Genomic DNA, 18,718 nt, shown 5'->3' on the forward strand with positions numbered 1-18,718 from the left:
CGAGCTAGCATTTACATATAGTGCCTTTAGGGTTTGCAGAGCACAGTGCATGTTGCCACATTTGATCCTTCCAGCCAACCCCTCCATGGGGTAGCTGCTATTATCATCCTCATTTTACAGATGAACAAACCGAGGCTGAGAGATGAAGTGACTTTCCCATGCTCACACAACCAGTAATCGACTGAGGTGGTATTTGAATACCCACTGTACCACCTCACTGCCTCAGTGAAATAAATTTATCTGTAGTCACTCAACTAGTAACTGTCTGAATAAGGATTCACTTCTAGGTCTTGAGATTCAGTCTAGCATGATTTCCATCATATGATTTCTCTCTCTGATTCTCATGTCGTCTTATTTTTCCCTAACAGGTCACCATTGGGATGTCCTTGCTCTCCGGAGACCCCTGCTTTAAGACGTGAGTTTTTAACCCTTTCTTGATGTCATGTCTTACATTCTTGGGGATAAAGTGTTGAAGGAAGGGACGGAAGAGTCCATCTGCGGTCAAGGTGTTGACTTTTGAGGATGGTCAGACTGGGAAAAGGAGAAAGGGGAAAAGTCTTGGAGACTTAGATTAGAGGGGAAGAGCCTGGACTCTCTGATTTTTCTGTTTATATTTCTAGTGTTTAGCACAGTGCTTGGCCCATGGTGAATCTTCTCTCAGTTTTTTTTTTTTTTTGGTCTGTTTGTTGGTTTTTTTTAGGCAATTGGGGTTAAGTGACTTTCCCAGGGTCACACAGCTAGTAAGTGTCAAGTGTTTGGTCTGAGGCCGAATTTGAACTCAGGTCCTCCTGACTTCAGGGCCCATGCTCTATCTACTGCGCCACCTAGCTGCCCCCTACCTTCTCAGTTTTGATTAGCCTCTATGGCTTATGAAAATCCAGGGTTCTGCAGAGAAACTGGAAATTGGGTATTTCTTTCCACCTAGGCTTTGACTATTTCCTAGTTGAAATGCTTCATGGAGCCATGGGCTAGCAGGATGGCAGGAGGCATTGATGCTCACCACCTCTTGTCTTACAGGCCACCTTCCACAGCCAAGTCCATCATCATCCCCAGCCAGGACACCTCCCTCCAGCTGACCTGTAAGGGCGAGGGTACCTCCAGCAGCAGCAGCACGGCCAGTGGCTCCACGACCCTCACGGGGCCCCGGCAGACCAAGGCGAGACCCACCATCCTCGGATCAGGTAGCAAACCCACCCTCTCCTCTTCCTGAGCCTTTGCTTTGTGACCTCTGGCAAATGATTGACCAACTCTGGGTACTGGCTTTCCTAAGTGTCAGATGAGATATTTGTCATGTGGTTCCTAGGGGAGGAGAAGGAGAACCCCTGTTCTCTAGAGGAAAGCATGTGACTTCTATTTATTGGGTTGGGTTATCAGGAGAAAAATTTAATCGATTCCTATTGTTTGCACCTAACACTGTGTTAATTTAGTTTCACAAATATTAAGTGGCTTCTCTGCCCAGATCATTGTGTTAGAGTAAGATACGAATAGGTAAACACTCGGGTACCAAGATAGTGTACAATTGAACTGAAATTTCTCTGCATCTTCAGTGGCTTTTTGTCTGCTTAAAGTTCAGACATCATCTTTGCCTGGCATTCAAGGCTTTCAGCAGTCTGGTACCACCTGCTTCTCTAACTTTGTACTATATATATTCTAGCCAAACTGATTTACTCTTTGACCCCTGAACAGACTCTATTTGCTCCTCTGTGTCTTCGTTCATACTATTTTCTGTTTCTGTAATGCCTTCCTCTGTCACCTGTTGAGTTCCATTCTCATTTTTACTTTAAAAAATTTTTTTTATTATCTTTTATTTTTATGTCACTTTCATTCTGAATATATACCTTTGCCATCCCTTACCCAGATGCATCTGTTATAACAGAAACCAAAACAAAAAACAAGAAAAGGAAGAAAAGAAGTAACTCAGCAAAACCGACATGTCACCCGAGTCTGACAGTGTCTCCACTGTTTCACACCCCGTAGTCCCTCACCTCTGCAAAAAAGTCTACCCAACCTTTTAAACCTGACTTAAAAATCCATGAATCACCTAGGAGGATAATCATCTTCCCCAGTTTCCACTCCACACAGCACTTGGTTTTGCAAACAGAGGTTGAGGTTAGAGTTGGGAGAACTGATTCAGGTCTACCTCATCAGACTTAGGGTATAATATTGTACATTATAATTGGAAGTGTCTCTGTTAGCCCGAGGTCTATCAGGGCAGGGAACCAAGTCTTTCCTGAGTTTTGTATCTGCCCCAGCAATTCATAAATATAGGGAATGAATAAATAAAGCACATTGCTTGTTAGAAAATCAAGACACAAGCATATGTGAGACAAAGATATATGATAGAATGTTGATAATGTAGCAGTAACTAGAGAAGAAGACCGTGAAAGTATAGGAACTAGCCAGCAACATGGGAGAGTTGTCATGCTTGACCGTGCTGGCCCCTATTAACCTCTTGGGCTCCAAAGCTTCATAGTTCTTGAAGAGCTAGCCCATTTCCACAGTTTAAGAGTATGGGAAGTGGATGCTTACCTCCCCCACGGTCCTTTGACAAAGCTTTGCAAATGCCCCCTTTAAAAAATGGGGGGAGTTGAGGTCGGATCCTTCTGATTCCCATCCACTCAGTACCTCAAGCTCTAGGAACTGAAACTACGACTTACCCAGAACTCCCTCAATGGACGCATTGGGTTATTCCTGCACTCACCATTGGTCAGGCCCAGTTCAGCTTTGGAAGCAAGTTCATAAGGAACCAGCCTGTTCTAGTATCCAGGCCACTCCAACCTTGCTCTGAGGTTTTAGGAGTTGAAGTTCCCAGAGGGAACCATTTCAAACAAACTAGGTGTGCCCCCTCTAGCTAATCAGTCTTGAGCCAGTTGAACCCAGTTACTAATTGAGCCCTGGGCTGGGAGACGCCTCAGGCAAACTGACTTCTGGCTCTTGGGAAGGGGATGAAGAGGTAGGGTGGGGGAGAGGGAGAGAGGAAACAGTCATGGGCAGCTCCCATCTATCGTCTTAAATGTGAGGGGCAGTAGAGGGTAGTGGATAGAGCATTGGCCCAGGCAGGAAGACCCAGGTTTAAATGCTGCCTCAGAAGTATGAACCTAGCCAGGTACTTAGTGTCTTAACCTCAGTTTCCTTAGCTGTAAAATGAGGGAATAATAGCATCTTCCTTTCAGGGTGGTTGTGAAGATCAAATAAGAAAATGTGTGAAGTGCTTTGCAATCCTCAAAGTGCTACATGAATGTTAGTGTTATATGTAAAAACGCTATATAGGTATGAGCTGCTCTTATTGTTTTTTATTATTACAAAGTATGCTCTGGGTAGAGAGGCTGTTCTTTCAAACGTCTGCCTATTCCCTCCTTTCCAGACTTGATTCTCTTCCTTGGTTTAGCCATATTTTTGCTCTGTTCTTTCTCCCCTAAAATAAACTCTTGACCTTTTTCCCATAGAAAATTCCTTCTAATATCCTCTCATTGCCTCCTCCCTAGATCTCCCTCTGGGACTGCGTTTTCTAACCTCCAGAGGTAGAGAAGATAAAGAGAGCAGATCCTTGGGGCACCAGACACCCTGGGGAGTGCTGGTCTTGGCTCTGCTTCTAACTTGGCCCCCCCCAAGGAAACAAATTGGGGGCCCTTCCCCCCCCCTGTTTGGGGGGGGGGGGGGGGGGGGGGGGGGGAGGGGTGGAGAGTCTTGACTTTAGCATAGTTCAAATTTCAGATAAGGGTTTTTTGTTCTGTCAGGAAAAGGCCTTTTCAGCTCTCTGAGTCCTTGTTACGTTGGTCAGGACTCCCTATTGCCCAGAGAGCTTAGAAGCCTGGGGTTCCTGGTCCCTCTGACTGCACTCCTAGCAGTGAATATGGACCCTTGAACATGTGCTGGCCATGAGCAGGGGTGCTGGGACCCTTCTGACAGAGAGGGACATGGAGAGATAGAGAGGGATAGAGACAGAAAAGGACAGAAAGACAGAGATAGAGAGGGATAAAAAGGGACAGAGGATAGAGAAACGGAGGGACAGAAAGGGACAGAGAGAGGGAGAGAAACAGAGGGACAGAAAGGGATGGACAGAGAGAGACAGAAGGACAGGGAGAGAAAGACACACAGACACACACACACACACACACACACACACACACACACACACACACACAGACACACACACATAGAGTCAATAATGAACTTTACTGCTTTCTTCCCAGGGGTCCCTGAAGAGCCAGATCAGAACTTGTCAAGCCCAGAGGAAGTGTTCCACTCCGGCCATTCCCGTAACTCCAGCTATGCCAGCCAGCAGTCCAAGATCTCTGGTAAATGATAATAGTAATAACCACTCAGAACCCAAGCCAGAAAAGTGCTTTTTTACATGCCTTAGCTCCGTGGGGCTGCACACAGCCTTACTGCTGTAGGGCCTGGTCTCAGAGGTTAAAGTCCACACAGCCAGTACGTGTCTGAGGTGGAACTCGAACCCTGGTGTTTCTGACTGTGGGGCCAGCTCTTTGCTCACTGTTCCACGCTGCTCTTCTTTTTCTATTTCATAGAGACTTGGGAATCGGATTCAAAGCTTTGACCAAGCCCTTCTACCCACTTCCTTAAGTTAGGGGGAGACCTGATGGTTTCCTGTCCTTCCTGCCCCCGGCCAAGTTGTCACCTGCCTAGGGTGGCCGTAGGGAGGGGTGGTCACCGCTGCTTCTTTGCCTCTCCCCGAACACCCATTCCTGTCTTTCTCCCAGGTTACAGCACTGAACACTCCCGCTCCTCCAGCTTGTCAGACTTGACTCACCGAAGAAACACCTCCACCAGCAGCAGTGCCTCTGGCGGCCTCAGCATGACCGTAGAGTGCCCTGAGGGCGAGAGGGAGCACAAACCAGAAAAGCCTCCTCGGCCCCCCAGACCTCTGCATTTGTCAGATCGATCATTCAGGTAGGGTGGGGCATGGGGGAGGAGATGGGGAAGGAGATAATTGATTATTGAGGTGAAGGTACCCTTGAGTCTCTTCCTAGAGTTCATTCCTGGTTCTGGATGGTGAACCAAGTTCTGAGGCTGTCCCAGAATGGTAGTCCACATGTCCAGAGCATTACAGCTCAACTCTATGAGGTAGATGCTAAGTGGTAGGAGGGTTATTGTCCCCATTTTACAAGGGAAGAAACTGAGGCTGAGAGAGATGAGGTGAATTCCCTAGAGTCACACAGCTAATAAGAGTCAGAGCTGAGATGCGTGGAATCATAGTATTTAGTGCTGGAAGAGGCCCTAGAGATTATTTGGTCCAACACCATCATGTAATAGATGAGGACACTTGGGGCGAGAAAGGGGTAAATGACTTGTTCAAGGTCTCCTGATGCCCAAGGTGGGATATAATGGGAGGAATGTTGGACTTGGGTTCAGAAGACCTCCGTCTGAAGCCTACACATGCCACTAGGATATCAGACAAGTCCTTTCCCCTCCCTGGACCTCAGCCTCTCCTTGCCCCAACTTTGCATCGCTACAATTCCATAATCCCCAGTCTAGTATTCTTGCCACTCCAAGCCATGCCTCTCTTAAAAAAGGTGAGCATCAGCAGTGTTTCCCATTCAGGTCTGAGTTTTCTCAGCTGGCTTTACTAGGATTTGGTGTTTTATTCCATCATCTCTCCCCTCTCCCCCAAGGAGGAAGAAGGATTCAGTGGAAAGCCACCCGACATGGGTAGACGACACGAGAATCGACGCGGATGACATAGTGGAGAAGATCATGCAGAGTCAAGACTTTACAGATGTCAGCAACAATGAGGGTGAGTTCCCCGTGAGGACAGCTTGCCCCCTGCCTGACTTTGGCCTATCCCTCCAGTGCTGACATTGGGTGGGGCATGAGGCACGAGTAACAGCATCTCCCAGCTGCCCACAGAGCCCTAGGGCTACTGCCCAAGTACCTTCTCCTCTTGGGTGGGGTGGGGTGGGGTGGGATGGGATGGGTAGGCAGGTTCCCTCTGGAGGTCCTCCTGCTGATGGGTTCCCTAACCCTGGTCTGCCCTTTCTCTCCACAGACAGTAACCTGAGGTTGTTTGTGAGCAGGGACGGCACCACCACCTTGAGTGGTATTCAGCTGGCAACCAGGTACAGTGGCTCCTTACTTAACCAGGTTTTGTGCTGGGCAGTAATCAGGCAGGCCAGTAGTAGTTTTCCTTCACTGGAGAGGAGAGTGAGGCAGATAGAGTAAAGGGAATTGCTAGTGAATTTGGTTAATTTAATTGCAAAGCTAGAGACCCACTGGGCAAAACAGCCGCAGTGAGCTTTCATGGTGCTCTGGATTGGGCTGGCCCTACAGCAAAGGCCTTCCAGAGGCGTCGGGAGGGTGTTGGTGGGGCTCCACTGGGTTCTATTTCCCCAAAGGTCAGATTGAGAGAAGGACCAGGCATAGCAGTGGAAGGGATGGAGGTTAGACTACAAGAAGGGCTCTTAGGTGGCAAGGTGTGAGCGGAGTCACCAGAATAGACCCTAAAATTTCCTTTTGGGGCAGCTAGGTGGCACAGTGGATAGAGCACGGACTCTGAAGTCAGGAGAACCTGAGTTCAAATTTGGCTTCAGACCAAATACTTGATACTAGCTGTGTGATCCTGGGCAAGTCACTTAATCCCTATTGCCTTAAAAAAAAAATCTCCTTTCCTGGTGATATAAGAAATTCTGGCAGAATGGATCATGTTTAGGGACATGGAAATAGAGGTAAAATGAAACAATAACAGGTTATTTGGCATTCATTCTCCAAATGAACAAAACTATTTGCCATATAATATAGTGTTGGAGTAAAACAAAACAAAACAAAAACTAGATTTAGGGTCAAGAAGACCTGGTTTCAGGGCAGCTAGGTGGCGCAGTGGATAGAGCACTGGCCCTGGAGTCAGGAGGACCTGAGTTCAAATCCGGCCTCAGACCAAACACTTGACACTTACTGTGTGATCCTAGGCAAGTCATTTAACTCCAATTGCCTTAAAAAAAAAAAAAAGTTAAAAAAAAAGAAGACTGGTTTCAATCTTGACTCTTATCACTGTCAATCTGATCTTAGATGAGTCATTTCTCCCCCTGGGTCTCAGTTTCCCCACTTGTAAAATGAGAGAGTTGGGCTGAATTGTCCCTCAGGGTTCCAGGCAGCTCTAAATCTTGGATTCCTGTGGCCAGGGCCAGCCAGGCCTCTGGACATAGGCCAGGTGAGGCTGCAGGGAGCGTTGTGATATGCTTGGGAAGGACATGGTTGTCCTCTGTTGGTCAGAGCTGGAACTGCAGCCCTAGGCTCTTAGAAACAGGAGTGGAGAGCCAAGCTTCAGCCCAATACACATTTCTGTAGTACTTTTAAGGCTTACGAATGGCTTTCTTCATAAAAACCCTGAGGTCAAGGAGTACAAGTATTATGGCTCCATTTTATGGATGTCAATGCAAACCTGCCAGGGTAGAGACTTAACCTGAATCAGTGTCATAGCTGGGACATAAACCAGATCCTCCTGGCTTCAAATCCAGGGATCTTTCCACTTCACTGTATCTACCTCTTAGGTTTTAGGGCTGGAAGGAACTTTAGAGGTCATAGCCCAACCCCCCTAATTTTTACAGATGGGGAAATCAAGGCACAGAGAAATGAAGGGACTTGTCTAAGGTCACACAATAAATTGGTGGCATGGCCAGGTTAGAATTCAAGTTGGCCAACATTGATGAAGCCTCTGGATTGTGTAAGGCCCTGTTGCTGGGTCCTGGGGATACAAAGATGGTCCCTTGCCTCAATTATCATGCCTTCTTTATGACTACCTGCTCCTCTCCCCATCAGCTTTTCTGGGATATCACTGGACAGCCTGTGGGTCTGACGAGCTTCTAAACAGTTTTTCTCCACTTCCTCCTACAGAGTATCCTCTGGAGTTTTTGAGCCCGTAGTGATTGAAAGCCATTGATCACCATGATCTTCTGACCTGAGTCATTCCAGAAGGGAGGGTCCCTTCTTTTTCCAGGGACCACCTCTCCATCGTCTCTACTTCTGTCAATTCTCATCTGATTTTTGCACTCCAGACCAGTCCTGAGGGCGGGCTGCCCAAGCTGGCATTGGGACCTCCCCTCATCATCTTGTCTCTCCTCCATCCACCACTTTTGAACCCTCTCCCTGGAGCTGACCCATCTCATCACCTGGTGTCCTTGAGAGTATTTCCCAGGACCCTGGCTGCGGTCTGATTGTACCACTGTGAATATTCTCACCCCATAAGCAGATGCTTCCTCATCATAGGAAACTATTGGCCCGAGTGCCAGTTCTGACGGCAAAGGGGAGAGGTAGAGTCCGGTTAGGGAGCTAACTCCTACTGCAGGACTGTAGGCCCCCTGCTGGGCAGGGTTGTGACCTCTTGGAGCACTAATGTGGGCAGGCACGCTTCCCTCCAAGCAGGAGAAAAGGACTCGTGTTTGGTCCAGCCTACCTCCTTGTCCTGTCCTGCAGCGCTGGTGCTTCTGACTTCTCTGGAGTCAGTGTATGGAGGCCAGGTCTTCTTGCCACATCACATCTTCCTCCCCACCTGGAAGTCGTATGGACTGGCTACCCTGGTTCCAGCTGAACCTTGGAGGCATCTCTGAGTCCTCCTGCTAACAACACTCCAGGGGAGAAGAGACAGGTTGCTTGGAGAAACTGGAGAGGCCTCCTAGAGCTCGCTGCGAGACTTTCCTGCTGATCTCTGGTTCTGAGCTAAAGACTGTGGCTTTCCCCTGCAGCTCCCTCCCTTCTGCTCATACCTGTACTCATCTTTTTAGAGATTTTGAGCCCTGAATTCCTGTGTCTAGGAGGTCGGAACCTTTCAGGTGGACTTGCCAGGTGGCCTTTGGTAGACCTGCCTTCCCCATCCCAAGCTTGTCCTGGCCTGTACCACATACTTTCAACTTATAAGCTATCCCTTTCTTCTCCCTCTTCCCTTTTGAATTTGCCTGCCTCTGTTTTTCACAGTGGCTCTCTGCACTTTGCACATATTTCCCTAGCAGAGCCTCAGGGGGTTGGTGGTTGGCCATCCCTCTCCCCACCCCAACAATGCGCACACATCCTTCTGCCAGCCCCCTCCTCCTCTATTACCTTGAGCCTCCCCTTTTTGAAACCTATGCTTGCCTGCTGGCCAGGTTGGCTAAGCCTCACTGGCTATCAGCACTCCCCCCTCCCAATCCCCTCATCTGTCCAGAGTGGGGGAGACCACCTAAGGCGGGAAAGCAGACTGCCCAGGTGGTAACTGCTGCCCCTGAACTTCCCTTATTAGGGTAGGGAGCCACCTACTTTGACTTTGTATCAGCCCTCCTGGGTAGGACTGACAGGTTCACGTCCCCAGTTGGGTGAAGTTCAGGGGCTCTTTCCCTCTCTACCTTCTAAGTCCTGGTGTACTCTCTGCTTGGGGCTGGGTCTTAGGCAGTTGATGCAACAGAGAAATTAAGAAAAAATAGCAAGTTGGACATAGAGGAAGGGAGAAGCGTCCACAAGCTCCTGGAGGCTGGAGGTGTTGGAACAGGAGAAAAAAGCCTGTCTCCTTTTCAGCAAGGCCAGCCTGGTGGGCCATAGAGCCTTCATGGTAACTGGAGGTAACCCCACCTACTCAGTTGGTGAGGTGAGCAGGAAGGGGATGCCTTCCCCCAGCCTTCACAGGAATGGGCAGGATGAGAGGTGCTTGCTCAGTTACGGCCTGGAGCTGTGCTCCCAGCAGGACAGAGTCCCTCCATCAGTCCATGTCTTTAGTGTCTGGGTGTCACCTCCTGCCACTGCCAAAGCTTCTGTTCTTAGCACTTTCCCCATGGCAAAGGCCCGGGCCAGAAGATACAGAGCCTGTGACCTCCTTGCTCAAACCACTGGTTTAACTTTTTTTTTTAATTTCAGTTGCCAAGTTGTAATTTTTAATAAACCCAGCGGGCTGGTATTTGTTTTTGGGAGGGGAGGGAGGGTTGCTTTTTTTTTTTTTAAAGTTGATAATGGTTTTTTTGTTTTTGTTTTGCTATTTTATTCCCAGAAAGAGAGAGATCATTTCCCTGGTTTCCCTTCTTGTCTTCTTTGACCCCATCGCTCTGATCAGCCCCCCAGAGGATCTGTCTGGTCAGGACCTGGGCACGTAGAGAGCTGGCCCTCTCTCTTGGGTGGGGAGTGTGGGGAGAACGGTTTTTCTGAGCAGTGGGAATGGAGCTGGGCTCTAGTCTCCACCCTGCCTTCTCCTGGTCCCAGGAGGACTCAGTTGCCCTTATTTGTCCTACATCCTTGTTTCTGGAACCCTGCTGGGGTGAGCATGGGGGGGAGGGGGGCATTGGGTCCACATTGATCCCTTTCATTTTTCATTTTTGTTTTTTTACTAACCTTTTAGAAAACACTTATCAGACCTTGCCTGCTAAGTCAGGACTGAACGTTTGTTGAGTAGAATTGTCCTAAAAAAGCACCAGATTCAGCCCTGAAGGAGCTTTCTCTCCCCCCTCTTGTGAATGACTAGCACTTTAACTGGGAGCCAACACTGTGGGGGGTCCCTAAGAGGGTGGGGGTGCCCTGCCTCCTCTCACATTCCTTTCTTCTTTCAACAGTTTGTTCTAAGATCTTAACAGAAAAAAAAAACCAAACTTGATCAAGGGGGAAGAGGGATTTGTGGTATTTTAATGTTTTGTTTTGTTTTTTTTGAGTGTGCAGCTGGCCTCCACACTTACTGGGAAAGCCCAGGGGGTCCAGTGAGATGGGGGCACACCAATCCCTTTGGGAGAGCTCCGTTAAACCTGTCATCTACATCAGCCTCTCCCACCTCTACCTCTCTCAGCTGGCAGCCTCAGGGCTGGTCCCTAGTCATCTAGCATGGGTTACTGCTTTTTGCCTAAAGGCCACAGAATGAATGGAGTCAGGGATAGGAAAGGTTCCTTAGGCTTACAGGAGTCTAGGACTGGACCTCCAGTTGATGACCCTTCTGGGAGAAGTAAGTGCCTGGGCAGCCTTAGAAGAGAAAACAAAAATACAAAGTTTCAGACCGGAGGAGAACCTGAGGGAATTAGGTAGTTAGGGGGCAGGAAGTTAGATGAAAACTTGCACTGGTCCTTTTCAAATTTTTAGTGAAATAATCTCATTCCTTCCCAAGCCCCAGCCCTGCCCCTCCCATCTCTCCTCTTAAGGGTAGTGTCCTTTCTGATAACTGGACCTTGGTGGTTCCAACTAGTGCTGTCAAAGCTTTAGATTCAAATTCTATATATAGAGAGATTATATTAGAGATATTTTTGGAAAGGGGATAGGTCTATGCAAAACAGTTTGGAAATCTGCGAGAGAGTTTTATCTTTTTTTTACTCAGAGATGTAAAAAAGAATTAATAAAGTTCTAGGTCCTCAGCCCACCCCACTCCCTTTCAATCATGAGTCCATCCCATGAGTAACTACCATGGGGCAGTTGTCAGCTGGGTTTGGGTGATTCTTGGCTTCTTGGGATGGAGTGATCTCCATCTTTGTTAAATGGGGTGGAGGAGGGAGGGAGAGAGGGAGCTAAATTCTTTTTCCTGTTTTTTTTCCCCCTCTCTTTATGGAATATCATCGCCATCTTTGATTCAACTGACGTATTTGTATTTCTGTGTCTTGTTCCTATCATAGAAAACTATAATGTAAGGGGAAATTCAGTCTTTTGTCAAATTGGCATTATGATTTGGGGCCAATTAAAAGTTATGGATTTTTTTTTGTTTTGTGTGTTATTGGGCATGCTGCATTTTTAGAGGCGGGTATTAAAGAATATTAGGAAATGTTGGCCTTTGGCTGATCGGGGTTTCTTTCTAGTAGGAAGAGGGAGCCATGGGAGAGGCTCGGGGGAATTGGCTGATCTGGGATTCAGCCATTCTAGAATGGCAGATGGAAGATTGAACTCCTCCAGACCCTATTCAGCCATGCCCCTCACCATCCAAGCATCATCTCTAGACTTGGGACAGAGCTAGTCCTGTTGTCCAAGTGTGTTGTAAAGGTGGATTCATGTCCAGGTGCAGTTTGGATGAGCTCTTCAGTGAGGTCCTGTTCTGTGATGAACCTTCCTCGCAGCTCTGTCCACTCTTCCTTCTCTTTTTTGGTCTCCAGTCTTCAGGAATCTGGCTTCTGCATGATCTGATTTTCTTATCTTGTGGACCAGGAATGTGGGTGCTGAGCAATAGGTTTAGGCTGACATGGCTTGGGATTAGCTTTTTCTTCTTTCCCATGTGCTATCAGTTTTCAAGATAGTCACCTAAGACTGGTCAAAGATCAGAAGGAACCTCCATAGAACATCAGGTCCTTCTTTCCCCCTGCCTTACACAGGAGCTTATCTCAGAGATGTTTAAGAATCTTCTGATGTCAATAAATATCAGTAATTTAAGATTAATCACCCTTCCTCCTCAACTGTCCTGCTTTTAGAGCACCAGGCCAAGACTCAGAAACACCCGAGTTCAAATATAGCCTTAGACACTTACTAACTGTGAGACCCCGGGCAAGTCACTTAATTCTGTTTGCCTCAGTTCCTCATCTATAAAATAAACTGGAGAAGGAAATTACCAACCATTCCAGTGTCTTTGCCAAGAAGATCCAAAATGGGGTCATGAAGAGTCGGACGTGACTGAAACAATTGAACAACACCTCTCTCTACTCCTTTCCTCAGCTCTGTTCACCTTGGTTTGTATCTCATCTGCCCTTCTAGCAGGATTACTTTGCTTTTTATTCCCCTCCCTCTCTTAGTCCCCTTCCTGGTTCCACTTTCCTGCTCCCATGATGCTTACTTGCTCCTCTCCCTCTGTTGCTAGGTGGCTCAATGCCAGAGCCCTTAAGAATGTTTCTTATCTCAATGGAAGGATGAGAATATCTCCTTTCTAGGTCCTCCTGTCTTCCTGACCTGTCAATGTGGCACAGAAGGTGACTTAAGGGTCAGAGAAGGAAGACACTGTCCAAGGTGACCTTAGAGCCAGGTTCTCCTGCCTTTTGGCCCGATGTCTTATGACAGTGCTGTGGTACGTAGGGTGGCTGGGTGGTACGCTGGGTTGGATGGGACTGGACAGCAGCCAAGACTGAGGGAGGCATAACTGGTGACTTCAGAATTCCGAGGCAAAGCTAAGACCACCAAGGGAAGTTTAATAAGGAGATTACAAACTCTCCTTCTAGATTGAAGAGATATAGGTCTCTTGTCAGGGCTAGAAATCTTTCCAGATACTACTTAAATCCTGCTCCTCAGTATGTACTGGTTAGGATTGTGCCACAGTAAGGTCAGCTGGCCCTAATTCGCATCCCCTCCCAAATTCTCTATCTGTGACTGATGACCCTTGAGGCCCCTCCCTCTTCAAACTCAATATCCCCAGGAGGAAGGGCATAGAAAGAAATCTCTGTTGAGGTCAGGCACATCTCGTTCCCATTCTGCTCCTTCAATCACAGCCTACACATCTGGCTCTTTACATCGCAGTGGAGACCCCAGGCCAGGAGGGTCTCAGCTGAATTCTAAGTTCCAGGACAGAGGCCCATAAGGGGGATGTTTTCTTTGTCTTCCTCTGATTTCCCAAGGCAAGAGGAACAGGGGCTGCACCCAAACTGGTCTTGAGGGATGAGCCAGCTTCCTCTGTCGGTGTTGATGGCAGGCAGCCCACAAACACCTGTAGTCACATAGGAAAGGGTGGTGATTTCCTCAGCCTTCCCAGCTATCCTCCCTCCCTCTGTTTCCCAAGAAGTTCCCCAGCCTGAAGAGTGCTGAGCATTTACCCCAGAGGAGATAGATGCCAAGGGTCACAAAGAATGAGATGGCGATGAGGGAGCTGGGTTCTGGGCTCCAGAGTCGGCAGTGGTCTGGACAGGCACAGGGAGTCTGGATGAAGACCTCCAGGTGGGTGGACAGGAGGGACATGTGGGCCACAGTCCTCACTGGGCTGCAGTTAAAGTGGACCAGGGTGTTCAGGGAGCTGCTAGGCCAGGCTAGAAAAGATAAAGGGGTCAAGCTGGGGTCTGGGGAGCTCTCGAGATTCCAAGTACCTCATTTTCTAACCCCTCAACTTCTTGCCCATGGACTTCTCCCAGCAATCATCCACTTGACAGATTTCAACCCTTTACCTAACAATAATAGCTAAGCATTTATATAACATTCTGTTTGCAAAGCACTCTTATGCTTACAACAACCCTATGAGGTAGGTATAATGTTATCTCTATTTTCATATGGGGAAATTGAGGCAGACAAATTAAGTGACCTGCCTAGGGTTACACAGCTAGTGTCTGAGGCTGGGTTTGATCTGGTCTTCCTGACTCCAGGTCCAGTGCTCTACCCACTTTTCCATCTAGCTGGCTCCTGATTTCCCACGGTCTCATTTTCTTTACCTCTTTTAGCACAAAAGATCCTCAAGTCCGGACAATCTCTGCTAACCACTGTTAAGCTCAAAAATACAACCCTGGGCTTCCACCAGTCCCTGAAATAGGCATCTCCCACCCCAATTCCCACTCCCAAATTAGGTCTTTAAAAAAGATCCTTGAGTATGTATAGTAAGCATTCCCATTTGCCCAGTCACACAAAATGGAAGAGCCAACCCTACAATCATAGTAGCTCACATTTAAACGTAGAGTTAGGGTTAGGGTTAAAAACTTCACACAAATCCTGTGAGGTAAGGAATGCCAACACCTTTCCCATTTTGCAGAGGGGGAGGGGGAAAAGCTAAGGCTCAAATGGTTAAGTGATTGATGGGTCCCTTAGGTCCTAGCACAGGACTGATCCATCCCCTTCTCACCAGGGTACGTGACAGTCAAGACACGGGTGCTGCTGTTGTACCAAAATTCACTCCTCTGGTGCCTGCCATAGGCAGTATGGTGCAGATCCCCTGAGCCTGCCTGCCTGGAGGAGGAAGTCAAAGACAGTGCCTTAGCAAATGAGACTCAGCTCGAGGCTCCTTTTTATCATAGGTGAGCAAACTGAGGCATAGGAAAGCAGTCATACAGCTGGGTCATGGTGAAAGTGGCTGGCAAGCCCCTGGCTTTCTGGAAACCTTTCCATGCCCCCTTATCAATATGAAAAGACTAAAGTCTTCAGTTTGCCATGCATGTAAACAAGAAATAAAGGGATCTATTTTTCATAAAAAAAAGAATGAAATATACTTCTTTACGTATTCTTGGAGAAAGAGTATTACCTCATTGAAAATCAAATCAGTCTGTTCCCTGTACCCCCTTGTTAAGCTTCTCATACCCCAGCTTGGGAACTCTTGCTCTAGAAAGCAATAGGTAAGTCATTTCTCTAGGGGTAGTCCCATCTCATTGAGGAGGTGGGAGCCTGGACAGTTTGAGGCAGAATTTGAACTCGGGTCTTCCTGACTCCAAGTACAACATTCTTCCCCCCCCCCCCCACACACACCTTCTTACCACACACTATCTACCTTCATTTTATGAGATGAGAAAGCTAAGGCCACAAGGTCCAATGAAGTTCACATAGGACAAACCTCGATGGAAGAGAGATTCGAACCTAGGCCTTTTAAATTCAGAAGCCAATCCTCTTTTCATTCTGCCACAATGCATGTGATTTCATGATTTCTACTCAGAATGGGGAGGCAGCAGGCAAGGGTCTCCTTACCTCAGGGTCACACATGCAGCCACCTGTACACAGTCGGTGGAGATGAGGTTAGCGGGCTCGCTGAAAGGCTGGCAAGGGCTGAATTGCACATATCCACCAGGCTCCTTGTCGGGAGCTAAGGGGATGGTCAGGGGTCCCACGGCGGCCAGATTGATCACCTGATGACTCCCCCGCAGGAGGCAGGTGCAAGGGTGGACCTGGACACAGCCCATGTCCTGGGACAGGGCCCCCCATCCCCAGAGCAGGAAGCTCAGCAGAAGCTGCAGGGGCCCCCAATGCTTCATCCTCAACAGGGATCTACAGAAACTGGCTTGAGTCCTGCCACCAGGGTGAGAGAAATAGCAGATGAGGGTGAGCCAATCCCTAGGGAGGAGACAGGGCTGGGGAGGGCTGCTCAGAGGGTGCGGTTGGAATGCCCTGGCCTTTTCCTGGCTTTCCAAATTCTACCTGTTCTTCAAGATCCTCCTTTGCACCCTGGACCACCTCCGCCCTCAGTCGTCTCTCCCCATTCCCAGATCCTCCAGAGGGTACGGGGGCTTTTCCCTGAGCACCAGTTAAACACTGCCCGGCTTGAGGAGTTTTCTTCATCTGCTCTGGATTCACGGGTCGGTTCTTGTGTCTTCCCTGCTCAAAAGGTGTCAGTGGCACCCTGGTCTCCCTAGCCTGGTGCGTGCTAGAGCTAACTTGAACAGGATCCTAATGGCTAAAATTTCAGTTTGAGCTTTTTTCCCCTTGGAAATCAGCAAATACTACAATCAGAGTATGGGTTATTGTCTCGTTCATTGCCTAGTCACATGAAAGTGCTGGAGAACGTGCTAAGCTAGAAAGTGTGTTCATTGTACAATTATTTTTTGTTCAACAAGAGTTGAGTCGTTTCAGTCTTGTCCCCGTTTGAGGTTCTCGTGGCAGAGACACTGGACTGGTTTGCCATTTCCTTCTCCAGCTCATTTTACAGCTGAGCAAACTGAGGCAAAAAGGGTTAAATGACTTGCCCGGGGTCACCCAGCTGGTGTCTGAGGCCAGATTTTAATCCGGGAAGATGTCTTCCTGACTCTACTGCGCCACCTAGCGCCCTGTTAAACAATTACCAGCAGCCATTGTTGAAGGCCTTCTGCAGAGTGGTTCCAATCTACCTTTCCAATCATATTTTATATTACTGACCTTCACACACTCCATTCCAACTAAACTGAATGACTGGCTGACTTCTTCCTGGTCTTTGGTAGTTTCCTGACTCCAGGCAGTTGCACAGATCATTCAATATAATAATAGCTAACATGTATATAGCACCTACCATGTGCTAGAGACACTGCTAAACTTTACAAATATTATCTCCAATGATCCGCACAACAACCCTGGGAGATAGGTGCTATTATTATGCCTTCTTCTTCTTCTTCTTCTTTTTTTTTTTTTGCTTTTCAGTGAGGCAATCGAGGTTAAGTGACTTGCTCAGGGTCACACAGCTAGTAAGTGTCAAGTGTTTAAGGCCGGATTTGAACTCAGGTCCTCCTGACTCCATGGCTGGAGCTCTATCTACCGTGCTACCTGGCTGCTCCTTATTATGCCTTTTTTAATAGATGAGGAAATTGAGGCAAACAGGTTGAATGATACCTATAGTCACACATCTAGTGAGTGTCTGAGGCCAGATTTGAACTCAGAAGTTCCTGACCCTAAGTTCTATCCTCTGAGCCACCTCACTGCCTCCAATATGCCTGGAACATAACCCTGGCCCATCCTGGGGATAAGAATTGGGCCAGGAACTTCATTGGAGGATGGATTTCCCTCAGTGCCTTCTCTGCAGCTTGTGTAGTCTGGGGTAGTTAGCCGGGGTCTTGAGAGATAAGATAGTACTTGAACCTACATCTTTCTGGTTGTCAGCAAAAACTTATTAAACACTTAGTCTGTGCCAGGTTAAATGGTGCTAGATACGAGGGATACAGAGAAAGGCAAAAAACTGTCAAGGAACGCGCATCCTAATGGGAATAACTAGGCACATACAAGATGCATACGGATAGATGTGAAGCTACAGAGAGCAAAGGATTAGCAGCTGGAGAGACTAGGAAAAGCCTCCTGCAGAAGGTAGGATTGGATCTGAAAATTAATAGAGGCCAAGGAAGGTGAGAAGGCAGAGCATCCCACGTGTTTGGGACGGCCAGAGAAAAGGCAGAGAGATGCAAGATGGGAAGTCATGTCCAAGAAACAGCAAATAGGCCAGTGTGGCTGAATTATAGATTTGGTGAAGGGGAATCAAGTGTAAGAGACTGGAAAGGTTGGAAGGAGTTAAGAAGAGTTTTAAATGCCAAACAGAGGAATTTATATTTGATCCTGAAGATAATAGCTCAGAGTCACTGGAAATCATTAAGCTAGGGAGAGGGTTAACACGATCTTACACTTTTTTTTTTAGTTTAATATTTTATTTTTCCCCAATTACAACAAATTAATATTTGTTTTTTAAATTTTGAGTTCCAGGGGCAGCTAGGTGGCGCAGTGGATAGAGCACTGGCCCTGAAGTCAGGAGGACCTGAGTTTAAATCCGGCCTCAGACTGAACACTTGACACTTACTAGCTGTGTGACCCTGGGCAAGTCACTTAACCTCAATTGCCTAAAAATTAAAAAATTTTTTTTTGAGTTCCAAATTCTTTTCTTCCCTCTGCTCCCCCCTCATTGAGAAGGCAAGCAATTTGATATAGGTTATACATGTGTAATCATGCAAAACATTTCCGTATTAGTCATGTGAAGAAAATATACACAAAAAAACCTAAGAAAAATAAAGTTAAAAAATATACTTTGATCTTATTTGCTCTTACACTTTAGAAAAGTCACTTTAGCAGTTGAGTGAAGGTTGGATTGGAGTAGAGAGACTTAAAAGAGGGAAGCTGAAGAATATTGCAATAATCTAGTCAAGAAATGAGGAGGCCGAACCAAGATGGTGGTGGTGGCTCTTGGGGTGGAGAGAAGGGCCTGGGTATGGGGAATCTTGTAGAAGCAGAAATGACAAGATTTAACACAGAATTAGATATGTGGGGTGAGAGTGAGGTTAAGGATAGCACCAAGGTCACAAGCCTGGGTGACGGCCCTTAACAGTAATAGAAAAGGGGGTAGCTAGGTGGCTCAGTTGATAGAGCACCAGCCCTGGAGTCAGGAGAAACTGAGTTCAAATCCAGCATCAGACACTTGATACCTATTAGCTGTGTGACCCTGGGCAAGTCA

At 47.5% G+C, this 18,718-nt stretch overlaps 2 protein-coding genes across 2 annotated transcripts in view; one reads left to right on the forward strand and one right to left on the reverse strand.

Moving 5' to 3' along the window:
• The window catches only part of FAM102A (family with sequence similarity 102 member A), a 41,821-nt gene extending 31,934 nt beyond the window's left edge, over positions 1 to 9,887 (forward strand). Inside the window, exons 5-11 of the mRNA XM_027869420.1 lie at positions 369 to 415; positions 1,018 to 1,181; positions 4,194 to 4,298; positions 4,722 to 4,911; positions 5,634 to 5,755; positions 6,008 to 6,077; positions 7,849 to 9,887. Coding sequence (XP_027725221.1) covers positions 369 to 415; positions 1,018 to 1,181; positions 4,194 to 4,298; positions 4,722 to 4,911; positions 5,634 to 5,755; positions 6,008 to 6,077; positions 7,849 to 7,894 — 744 coding nt within the window. The 3' untranslated portion in view covers positions 7,895 to 9,887. The remainder of the gene's footprint in view (positions 1 to 368; positions 416 to 1,017; positions 1,182 to 4,193; positions 4,299 to 4,721; positions 4,912 to 5,633; positions 5,756 to 6,007; positions 6,078 to 7,848) is intronic.
• Positions 9,888 to 12,520: 2,633 nt separating this feature from the next.
• LOC114048655 lies at positions 12,521 to 15,800 on the reverse strand. Its single transcript, XM_027869704.1, has 4 exons — positions 15,511 to 15,800; positions 14,678 to 14,781; positions 13,668 to 13,877; positions 12,521 to 13,561 (listed from the first exon to the last, which is right to left on the reverse strand). The coding sequence occupies exons 1-4, from the start codon at positions 15,792 to 15,794 to the stop codon at positions 13,410 to 13,412; spliced, it is 750 nt and encodes a 249-aa protein (XP_027725505.1). The 5' UTR covers positions 15,795 to 15,800; the 3' UTR covers positions 12,521 to 13,409.
• Between the last annotated feature and the right edge of the window lie 2,918 nt (positions 15,801 to 18,718).

This window comes from Vombatus ursinus, unplaced genomic scaffold (assembly GCF_900497805.2).
Source record: "Vombatus ursinus unplaced genomic scaffold, bare-nosed wombat genome assembly UNPS02014793.1, whole genome shotgun sequence".
In the NCBI taxonomy this organism is placed as follows: domain Eukaryota; kingdom Metazoa; phylum Chordata; class Mammalia; order Diprotodontia; family Vombatidae; genus Vombatus; species Vombatus ursinus.